Source organism: Eubalaena glacialis, chromosome 17 (genome assembly GCF_028564815.1).
Source record: "Eubalaena glacialis isolate mEubGla1 chromosome 17, mEubGla1.1.hap2.+ XY, whole genome shotgun sequence".
NCBI lineage: Eukaryota > Metazoa > Chordata > Mammalia > Artiodactyla > Balaenidae > Eubalaena > Eubalaena glacialis.
Window position 1 is genome coordinate 50,244,550 of NC_083732.1, and position 12,063 is coordinate 50,256,612.

The following is a 12,063-nucleotide window of genomic DNA, read 5'->3' on the forward strand; positions in this document are numbered from 1 at the left end:
GGTGGCTGGCTATTAAGAAGCTCATGGAGGGTGTGAGATGAGAATACTTCTGTGCCTTCACATTTTTTAATCTTTGTGTTTTAAATTATGTACCTTAAAATGTAATTTCTTCAAAATCTTAGAATGCTTTAAATGGAGAGAATAGAATGTTCAGTCTTTGGTTTTCATAGTAGTTTCTGAGGACTTCCCTGGTGGCGCAGTGGTTAAGAATCCGCCTGCCAATGCAGGAGACACGGGTTCGAGCCCTGGTCCGGGACGAGTCCACATGCCGCGGGGCAACTAAGCCCGTGCGCCACAACTACTGAAGCTGGTGCGCCTAGAACCCGTGCTCCGCAACAAATGAAACCACCACAATAAGAAGCCCACGTACCGCAACAAAGAGTAGCCCCCGCTCACCACAACTAGAGAAAGCCCCCGCGCAGCAACGAAGACCCAATGCAGTCAAAAATAAATAAATAAATTAATTAATTAAAAAACCATTTCCTTTAAAAAAAAATAGTAGTTTCTGAGCATGGGGGAAGGAACAGGGTTTTTCTGGGATGGAGATACAGACTGGGGGTTTGATGTGATAATGGAGGTCAAGAAGTTCAGTGGAAAAGAGGGATGGAGGGGATGGAGGGGATGGAGCCGAAAAGAGGTATGGAGGGATTGGAGCCAGGTAGGAAGTGTGGCCACAGGAGTTTGTGATCTTTTGGCAGTCTGCCCAGGTCACGTGACTAGTACTCAACAGACCTAGTATGAAAAGCCTCCAGTGTGTTGCTCCTCAAAAGTATTAGGTTGTCATTGTTGTAAGAAATAGCTTCTTTTTGTTTTAGAAACAGATATCTGTTTTCGTAGAGTGTAGTGTCAAGAAAATTTTGGTGTTATTTCCCATGTGCTAATTTTATGTATTATCTCTTGTGATAACAGCTAAGTGTTTCTGCATGAGGGGGTTTATATGTGATGAACAGGTTGTAGAATTACCTCTGTCTTTAAGGACTTGAATTTTACTCTGTAATAATGATCTGGCACTGAGCTCCTAAAATCATCCAGGAATTGTGGAGGAAACATGATCTCGACAGAGCCCGTCACGTGAGGGGGCTGGGAGAGGGTGGTATGGAGTAAGGGGACACCAAGGCAAGTCACATGACAGTCCTGACTACTTGAAGAGTATATTGTGTGCTGCATCCCATGTATTTGGAGACTGATAAGGAAGAGAAAAGCTTATGTGCAGGCCAGCGTTTAGTACACTCAGGATACTATACCAAGACTTCCTGTTCCACCCGCATTGTTCAGTCACTCTGTACCCAGTTGTAAAGTCATAATATTGGTGGTGCTCACAATAATCCTCATATCAGTTTAAAAACTCACTATCTACTTTTATTTATAATTATAAACCACATAATACAAGTAGGCATCTTCTGCATGTTCGACTTGAAGATCAGTCTGGGCTGGAAGAGCGAGGCCTGCGGGTTATCACAGCGCCTAAGAGATGGCACTGAAAGGGGACATTAAATTTCCACTGATACTGCCCCTCCTGTTGACAAGTTGAGATACACAGTGAATCTGGGGAGGCTTGTCTGAGAAGGCTGCTAGAGAGCGCCACTTAATCCTAGTGCCATTTCTTTTTATGTGGAGTCTTGTAAAACACAGTTAAAATAAGTTACGTGTGTGTTTTTATAGGTCTTAACTGGATGTAGAAACCACGTTCACTTTTCTGGGGGAAAGAGTGTAAAGATCTTTGTGGAAAGGCTCATATATTTCCACTGTAATAGTGGTTTTTTTTTTTTTCCATATTCCTGGAAACAATATGATTTTGTGTTGGTCTTGTAAATAACATCAGTTTGTTTTATTTTTGCCCTTTGAGATCAGTACTACAGACAGCCTTTTTAGGCTCCAGGGGCAGGGGCCAGTTTGATGTGCTGATCACAAAAAGTGACTTAGATTTTATTACTTAGGTATTTTGCCAGAGTGAAAGGAGACTCTGAAAACCACTAGGTGAGGCTCAACCTGGGGAGGCGGAGCCAAGCACACGAGTCATGAGTTTTCTCCTTTGTTATGTCTGGGAACACTGCTCATGTGGGATCCAAACACATAGTAGTGGATGATGAGGAGAGGTGAAGGGTGACCGCACACGGGGCTGCCTTCTATGCACACTGTGGAAGCCGTTTACAATGAGAGCTTCGATCATTGCTGAGCACGAGATTCACGGTGACATCCTGTCATTCCCGTGAACCATAGTAGCAGATTTCAGTCCTCCTAAAAGGGTTTCTTTTGACCCGGTAGTTAATCATTATGGTCAGATGGTAGGACTTGTGTTTTTTGGTTTTTGTTTTTTTTTTTTAATTCAAGTACAGTTGATTTACAATGTTGTGTTCATTTCTGCTGTACAGCAAAGTGTTTGGTATACATGTATATACATATTCTTTTTCATACTCTTTTTCGATTATTATCACAGGATATTGAATATAGTTCCCTGTGCTATACAGTAGGACCTTGTTTATCCATTCTGTATAATAGTTTTGATTTTTTAAAAATGCTGTAAATACCTACTAATATAAAGGTTCTGCTCTTTGAGGAGAAGTCGCATCAGAAAAAATGCTCTATATTAAGAAGGCACTATTTTAATAGGGTTCTCCCCCTTGCCCTACACAAGCCCATTAGAATGGTCCAGAATTTGCAGAAAATCCAAATTTTGAGGTGTTGTAAAGACCATTGACTTCTAACTTTCTATGTGGTTGGAGGGCAGAATTAGGTCTTTACGTCTCATGAATCTTGCACTGAATTTTCTTTTTTTTTTTTTTTTTAATTATTATTTATTTATTTATTTATTTTTGGCTGTGTTGGGTCTTCGTTTCTGTGCGAGGGCTTTCTCCAGTTGCGGCAAGCGGGGGCCACTCTTCATCGCGGTGCGCGGGCCTCTCACTATCGCGGCCTCTCTTGTTGCAGCACAGGCTCCAGACGCGCAGGCTCAGTCGTTGTGGCTCACGGGCCTAGTTGCTCCGCGGCATGTGGGATCTTCCCAGACCAGGGCTCGAACCCGTGTCCCCTGCATCGGCAGGCAGATTCTCAACCACTGCGCCACCAGGGAAGCCCTGAATTTTCTTTTTTAGAGTTATTGCCTGAATTAAGAACAGGCTAGCCTCTCCCCATCACACTGTGTATAGCTTTTTCATTAGTAGAGGTAGACTAGAAATGTTGTAGTGTCCTTAAATAATAACTATCTGCTTTAAATAATTGCTTTCTGTTAAGCACATCTGGTTACTGCTTATGGAATAGAATCCTGGATCATCAATGAGATTTGCTAATGAGGTACTTTTCTTTTGTAGCCTCCTGATTTTCCTTACAAAGATGATATCATGTCAGTGAATCCTACCTGTTTGGTCCTTATTATTCTTCTGTTTATCAGCATTATCTTGACTTTTAAGGTAAGCATGAAGATTTTACTTATGGTCTAAATATTATTAAATGTATTCATGAATGCTAAAGAAGTAAGCAAACTTTCGTTAGTTTGTTATCTTGTTTTAGATTTCTGAACTGCTTTTTGAATTCCTCACAATTCTGTTCCTTCTCTTATCTATATGAGAGAGATAAACACTAACCAAACTTCCACAGGCCAACCCAGGGTTCTTCTAAAATCTATTTGGATGGAAATAAATTAATATAATGGTGTACATTTATGTGGTGTGTATTAAGTACCATAGCATCCATTACAAGTCTCTGTATACATTCTTTTGTAATTTGTGGGGGTTTTTCCTAAATGTTTATTTATTTATTTATTATATTTGGTTGCAACAGGCAGGCTCCTTAGTTGCGGCTCACCTGGCTCCTTAGTTGCAACAGGCAGGCTCCTTAGTTGTGGCTCGCCTGGCTCCTTAGTTGTGGCATGCGAACTCTTAGTTGCGGCATGCATGTGGGATCTAGTGTCCTGACCAGGGATCAAACCCGGGCCCCCTGCATTGGGAGCGTGGAGTCTTAACCACTGGACCACCAGGGAAGTCCCTGTAATTTGTTTTTAAAAATGTAATAGATTTTGAACATTATTCTGTAACAGTCTATTATGAATTTATCATTTTTATAAATTAGTTATTGTTGGACATTGAGATAGTTCCTACCTTTTCACTTATAAATAGTACGGCAATGCATATATTAAATTAAATACATCTTTTGTATACTTATACATTTATTTCCTCAAGATCTATTTCTTGAAATTAGAGGGTATGCATATTTGAAGGTTTTTCATAGTTTGTCAAATTGATCTCCCCTAAAGTTGAATGCCTTAACACTCCCATCCGCCACGTTTCCCTCACCCTCATCCGTCAAGTGCTATTTTTCATCTTTGTAAACCTAATAATAAAAACATCATTATAATTTGTGCTTGTGTGCTAGTAATAAGTAGAAAATTCTCAAGTTAGACCTTGAACTTTTAATTCTTAACATCTTTCATTGTCTTTATTTTGGCATAAAATTACCGAATTCTTTAAAAACCAAGCCTTGGTGAGTTTTGAAGAAGCTGCATTTAGGGAGAAAAGTCATTTTAAATGGTAATGTGTTGAAGAGGAGTAGAAAGAAAATGATTCATTGAAAGTCACTGAGGTCTGCATTGCCCTCCATACAACATACTCTGCATGGCTTGTTACTGCATGTGTGGCTTAGTGGTCAAGGATTTGGGTGAATTTTATACACGGATGTTGAGGCTTCCTGCCCCTGCAGCTCCCACCTCAACACCCCAACTTCCTGGCTTCTCAGTCAGACCGCCAGCTGTGTGGAGAGTGGGCAGAGCCACTGGCAAAAGGCTTCAGACCCTCAAATCCCACTCACCGCAGTTTGCCACTCAAGGGTAGACTCCCCTTTAGCTTCTGCCTGTTTTGGGCCCTTCAGCCCTGCCTTCAAATAGAGTCTGTGTGTCTGTGTGTGTCTATTCCAGATTTTATCATTTTTACCCGGAAAGAAGGTTAGTCTGACCAAGCTACCCTGTGCCATTACCCAGAAGCTGGAACCTGCCACTGCTCTCAAAAAAGGCATTTTAACTGTGTAGGCATTTACATCTTTATTGGAAATGCGTACTTGAGATTTTGAGTCAGAGGACCTAGATCTACCTTGTGTCACTGCCGTATAGCTATGTGACCAGAGCCTTGGTTTCTTCATTTACTAAATAGCAGTAATAGCTAAGAAAACATTGTGTAGGGTGACTGTGAGGTTAATTGAGCTAATGGATGGGAAGATGCATCATTCATTTATTTATTCAGTAAATATTTACTGATGGTCTCCTGTGTGCCGGGCCGTGTTGTAGCTGCTAGGGTTTGGTGGTGAATAAGAAAAATCCCTGCCCTGTCTGTGGTGCTTTTATCAACTGCAAACTATATTATTTATCATAATGATCTAATAAAAGGCATCATGTAGATTGTTCACAGCACTGTCTCCAACCTGTGCGTAATGTGTTAATATTTCATTATTTATGTATCTGTCTCTACTAACCAGATTGCATTTCCTTGAGAACATAGACCCTGCCTTCATTTTTCTATCCCTTGTGGAGACTCAGTAATTATTAGTTTAAACAAATATGAACACATACATGTGTTGCAGTTTCACATACCAGTTTACCTGATTAGTAGCTCTCACAACCTAAATTCACTGTTACTCTTTAATAAGTTTTATCACTAGTGGTTCCCCGGGAACCCAGATCACAACATGTGCCAGTTTTGCTCTGTCCTTAGTTGGTAAAGGGAACAACGCTTACCACCTAGCTCTTCAAGTAGATGACGGATGTACTCTTGTCAGTGCAAGTCTATTTGGGAAATATACCAAATATTTAATTTATTCAAGATTACAGAAATGTCAAATAGGAAATAAGGTCATTGAAATAAGTTATTGGTCATTGAAATAAGTTTAGAGACAACAGGCCAGGTTTTTCTCCCATCAGAGTGTTTAGTGAGTGAACGCTCCTGGCGTTGCAGGGGGCATTCAAGAATGCTGACTGGGCGTACGGGGCCCCAGACACTGGGTATTTCCCCTCCGCAGTTTAACCTTCAGTTATAGATTTGTCATTTTGGAGGCCTCACATCGGAAAGAGTTCTTGTCTTAAAAGAACCTTCTGTTCACTGCTAAAATAATGGATGACTAGTTAGTCTTCTTACATAGTACACAACGAATATGTCCAAGCATTCCTTTTTTATTTGTATTAAAATTCTCAATGAGTCCAGCGTTTTTTTTGTTTGTTTTTTTTAATAGAGAAGCAAGAGCGTTGTTGAGTAAACTGAAGATTTGAGTAAATTCAACATATTGCTCAAGAAAAATGCCCTTTCCATCTCTTTCTCATTGTTGATCTCTGGTTTCAGATTATTGCCATTCAGAAAACAGTTTACTAAAATAGCATTATGCGTTTTCGTATTAACATTATCACAGAAGGTCTCACTGTAGGAAATAATCACCAAGTATGAATGCAGCTAAAGACAGCATTCTGAGTACACAACAGAGCATTTACCTCACTCTTCTGAAAAGTGTTGACAAGCACTCCTTTTGTTGTTAAATGTCTTCTTTTTTTATAAAACAACTTTGAGATATAATTCGCATATCATAAAGTTCTCCCATTTAAGTGTACAATCTAGTGGTTTTTAGTATATTCATGGAGTTGTATAAACACAGCTCTGTGGTTAAACAATGTAATTTTAGAACACTTTTACCATATGACATTTGCCCTTACCCCCATCCCCTGGTAACCACTAATCTATTTTCTGTCTCTATGGATTTGCCCCTTCTGGACATTTCATATAAATGGAATCATATAATATGTGGTCCTTTGTGACTGGTTTCTTTGACATTTCCAAGGTTCATCCATGCCGTAGCATGTTATCAGAACTTCCTTTTTATTGCTGAATTATATTCCATTGTATGAATATACCATACAATGGAATATTTTGTTTGTCTATCCAGTCCTAAGTTGACAGACATTTGGATTGTTTTTACTCTTTTGCTATTACAAATAATGTTGCTGTGAACATTTGTGCACAAGTTTTTGTGTGGACATATGTTTTCATTTCTCTTGGGTATATACCTTGGAGTGGAGTCACCGGGTCACATTTTACTGTTTATTTATTTGTTTGTTTGCTTATTTATGGCTGCGTTGGGTCTTCATTTGTGGTGCAGTGGCTTCTCTTGTTGCGGAGCACGGGCTCTAGGCGCATGGGCTCTAGAGCGCAGGCTCAGTAGTTGTGGCGCACGGGCTTAGTTGCTCCGCAGCATGTGGGATCTTCCTGGACCAGGGATCAAACCCGTGTCCCCTGCATTGGCAGGCGAATTCTTAGCCACTGCGCCACCAAGGAAGTCCCCACATTTAACTGTTTAACCTTTTGAGGGACTTCCAGACTGTTTTGTAAAGCAACACCGTTTTACATTCCCACCAGCAATGTAGGAGGGCTCCGTTTTTTCCACATCTTTAACCTTTTAATCAAAGAATTTCAAAGCTAGAAAGGGGATTTTTAGCGAGGGAGGGGCAAGATGGCGGAAGAGTAAGACGCGGAGATCACCTTCCTCCCCACAGATACATGAGAAATACATCTACACGTGGAACTGCTCCTACAGAACACCCACTGAACGCTGGCAGAAGACGTCAGACCTCCCAAAAGGCAAGAAAATCCCCACGTACTTGGGTAGGGCAAAAGAAAAAAGAAATAACAGAGACAAAAGAATAGGGACGGGACCTGCACCAGTGGGAGGGAGCTGTGAAGGAGGAAAGGTTTCCACACACTAGGAAGCCCCTTCGTGGGCAGAGACTGCGGGTAGCAGAGGGGGGAAGCTTCGGAGCCACGGAGGAGAGCGCAGCCACATTGGTGCGGAGGGCAAAGCGGAGATTCCCGCACAGAGGAGCGGTGCCGACCAGCACTCACCAGCCCGAGAGGCTTGTCTGCTCAGCCGCCGGGGCGGGCGGGGCCTGGGAGCTGGGGCTCGGGCTTCGGTGCTAGCCGGGAGGGAGTCCGGGAAAAAGACTGCAGCTGCCAAAGAGGCAAGAGAATTTTTCTTGCCTCTTTGTTTCGCGGCGCGCAAGGAGAGGGGATTCAGAGCGCCGCCTAAACGAGCTCCAGAGACGGGCGCGAGCCGCGGCTATCAGCGCGGATCCCACAGCAACAGGGACGCAGAAGGAAAAACGGAGAGATTCCCGCACAGAGGCTCGGCGCCGAGCAGCACTCACCAGCCCGAGAGGCTTGTCTGCTCACCCGCCGGGGCGGGCGGGGGCTGGGAGCTGAGGCGCGGGCTTCGGTCGGATCCCAGGGAGAGGACTGGGGTTGGCTGCGTGAACACAGCCTGAAGGGTCTAGCGCACCACAACTAGCTGGGAGGGTGCACGAGAAAAAGTCTGCAGCTGCCGAAGAGGCAGGAGACTTTTTCTTGCCTCTTTGTTTCGCGGCGTGCAAGGAGAGGGGATTCAGAGCGCCACTTAAACGAACTCCAGAGACGGGCGCGAGCCGCGGCTATCAGCGCGGACCCCAGAGACGGGCATGAGACGCTGAGGCTGCTGCTGCCGCCACCAAACAGCCTGTGGGCGAGCACAGGTCATTCTCCACACCGCCCCTCCCGGGAGCCTGTGCAGCCCGCCACGGCCAGGCTCCCGTAATCCGGGGACAACTTCCCCGGGAGAGCGCACGGCGCGCCTCAGGCTGCTGCAACGTCACGCCGGCTTCTGCCGCCGCAGGCTCGCCCCGCCTCCTCCGTACCGCTCCCTCCCCCCGGCCTGACTGAGCCAGAGCCCCCGAATCAGCTGCTCCTTTAACCCCGTTCTGTCTGGGCGGGGAACAGACGCCCTCAGGGGACCTACATGCAGAGGCGGGTCCAAATCCAAAGCTGAACCCCGGGAGCTGTACGAACAAAGAAGAGAAAGGGAAATCTCTCCCAGCAGCCTCAGAAGCAGCGGATTAAAGCTCCACAAACAACTTGATGTGCCTGCATCTGTTGAATACCTGAATAGACAACGAATCATCCCAAATTTAGGAGATGGACTTTGGGAGCAGGATATATTAACTTTTCCCCTTTTCCTTTTTTTTTGTGAGCGTAGATGTGTATGCTTCTGGGTGAGATTTTGTCTGTATAGCTTTGCTCTCACCGTTAGTCCTAGGGTTAGGTCCGTCCGTTTTTTTTTTTTTTTTTTTTTTTTTCCCCTAATAAATGTTTTCTTAATAATTTTTTCCTTATTTTCTATTTTTAAAAAAATTTTTAATAAGTTTTTTCATATTTTTTATTTTAAAAAATTAAAAAATTTTTTTCTTAATAAATTTTTTCTAAATAATTTTTTTCTTATTTTTAGTATAAAAAATTAATAAATCTATTTTTAAAAATTAAAAAAATTTTTTTTCTTAATAAATTTACTCTTAATAATTTTTTTTTCTTATTTTTTATTATAATTGCTTTATTTTATTTTATTTTATCCTCTTTTTTTCTTTCTTTCCATTTTTTCTCCCTTTTATTCTGAGCCGTGTGGATGAAAGGCTCTTGGTGCTCCAGCCAGGCATCAGGGCTGTGCCTCTGAGGTGGGAGAGCCAACTTCAGGACACTGGTCCACAAGAGACCTCCCAGCTCCACGTAATACCAAACGGCGAAAATCTCTCACAGATCTCCATCTCAACATCAAGACCCAGCTTCACTCAACGACCAGCAAGCTACAGTGCTGGACACCCTATGCCAAACAACTAGCAAGACAGGAACACAGCCCCATCCATTAACAGAGAGGCTGCCTAAAATCATAATAAGGCCACAGACACCCCAAAACACACCACCAGACGTGGACGAACCCACCAGAAAGACAACATCCAGCCTCATCCACCAGAACACAGGCACTAGTTCCCTCCACCAGGAAACCTACACAACCCACTGAACCAACCTTAGCCACTGGGGACAGATACCAAAAACAACGGGAACTACGAACCTGCAGCCTGTGAAAAGGAGACCCCAAACACAGTAAGATAAGCAAAGTGAGAAGACAGAAAAACACACAGCAGATGAAGGAGCAGGGTCAAAACACACCAGACCTAACAAATGAAGAGGAAATAGGTAGTCTACCTGAAAAAGAATTCAGAATAATGATAGTAAGGATGATCCAAAGTCTTGGAAATAGAATAGACAAAATGCAAGAAACATTTAACAAGGACGTAGAAGAACTAAAGAGGAACCAAGAAACGATGACAAGCACAATAAATGAAATTAAAAATACTCTAGATGGGATCAATAGCAGAATAACTGAGGCAGAAGAACGGATAAGTGACCTGGAAGATAAAATGGTGGAAATAACTACTGCAGACCAGAATAAAGAAAAAAGAATGAAAAGAACTGAGGACAGTCTCAGAGACCTCTGGGACAACATTAAACGCACCAACATTCGAATTATAGGGGTCCCAGAAGAAGAAGAGAAAAAGAAAGGGACTGAGAAAATATTTGAAGAGATTATAGTTGAAAACTTCCCTAATATGGGAAAGGAAATAGTTAATCAAGTCCTGGAAGCACAGAGAGTCCCATACAGGATAAATCCAAGGAGAAACACACCAAGACACATATTAATCAAACTATCAAAAATTAAATATAAAGAAAACATATTAAAAGCAGCAAGGGAAAAACAACAGATAACACACAAGGGCATCCCCATAAGGTTAACAGCTGATCTTTCAGCAGAAACGCTGCAAGCCAGAAGGGAGTGGCAGGATATACTTAAAGTGATGAAGGAGAAAAACCTACAACCAAGATTACTCTACCCAGCAAGGATCTCATTCAGATTTGATGGAGAAATTGAAACCTTTACAGACAAGCAAAAGCTGAGAGAGTTCAGCACCACCAAACCAGCTTTACAACAAATGCTAAAGGAACTTCTCTAGGCAAGAAACACAAGAGAAGGAAAACACCTACAATAACAAACCCAAAACATTTAAGAAAATGGGAATAGGAACATACATATCGATAATTACCTTAAATGTAAATGGATTAAATGCTCCCACCAAAAGACACAGACTGGCTGAATGGATACAAAAACAAGACCCATATATATGCTGTCTACAAGAGACCCACTTCAGACCTAGAGACACATACAGACTGAAAGTGAGGGGATGGAAAAAGATATTCCATGCAAATGGAAATCAAAAGAAAGCTGGAGTAGCAATTCTCATATCAGACAAAATAGACCTTAAAATAAAGACAATTACAAGAGACAAAGACGGACACTATATAATGATCAAGGGATCGATCCAAGAGGAAGGTATAACAATTGTAAATATTTATGCACCCAACATAGGAGCACCTCAATACATAAGGCAAATACTAACAGCCATAAAAGGGGAAATCGACAGTAACACAATCATAGTAGGGGACTTTAACACCCCACTTTCACCAATGGACAGATCATCCAAAATGAAAATAAATAAGGAAACACAAGCTTTAAATGATACATTAAACAAGATGGACTTAATTGATATTTATAGGACATTCCACCCAAAAACAACAGAATACACATTTTTCTCAAGTGCTCATGGAACATTCTCCAGGATAGATCATATCTTGGGTCACAAATCAAGCCTTGGTAAATTTAAAAAAATTGAAATCGTATCAAGTATCTTTTCCGACCACAACGCTATGAGACTGGATATCAATTACAGGAAAAGATCTGTAAAAAATACAAACACATGGAGGCTACACAATACACTACTTAATAACGAAGTGATCACTGAAGAAATCAAAGGGGAAATCAAAAAATACCTAGAAACAAATGACAATGGAGACACGACGATCCAAAACCTATGGGATGCAGCAAAAGCAGTTCTAAGAGGGAAGTTTATAGCAATACAAGCCTACATCAAGAAACAGGAAACATCTCGAATAAACAACCTAACCTTGCACCTAAAGCAATTAGAGAAAGAAGAACAAAAAAACCCCAAAGCTAGCAGAAGGAAAGAAATCATAAAGATCAGATCAGAAATAAATGAAAAAGAAATGAAGGAAACAATAGCAAAAATCAATGAAACTAAAAGCTGGTTCTTTGAGAAGATAAACAAAATTGATAAACCATTAGCCAGACTCATCAAGAGAAAAAAGGAGAAGACTCAAATTAATA

At 41.8% G+C, this 12,063-nt stretch overlaps 1 protein-coding gene across 2 annotated transcripts in view; it reads left to right on the forward strand.

The window, feature by feature from the left end:
• LAPTM4B (lysosomal protein transmembrane 4 beta) overlaps positions 1-12,063 on the forward strand; it is a 74,754-nt gene that overhangs the window by 40,269 nt on the left and 22,422 nt on the right. For both annotated transcript variants that reach the window (XM_061171310.1, XM_061171311.1), the window contains exon 5: positions 3,309-3,407. In XM_061171310.1, the coding sequence (XP_061027293.1) occupies positions 3,309-3,407 (99 nt within the window). The remainder of the gene's footprint in view (positions 1-3,308; positions 3,408-12,063) is intronic.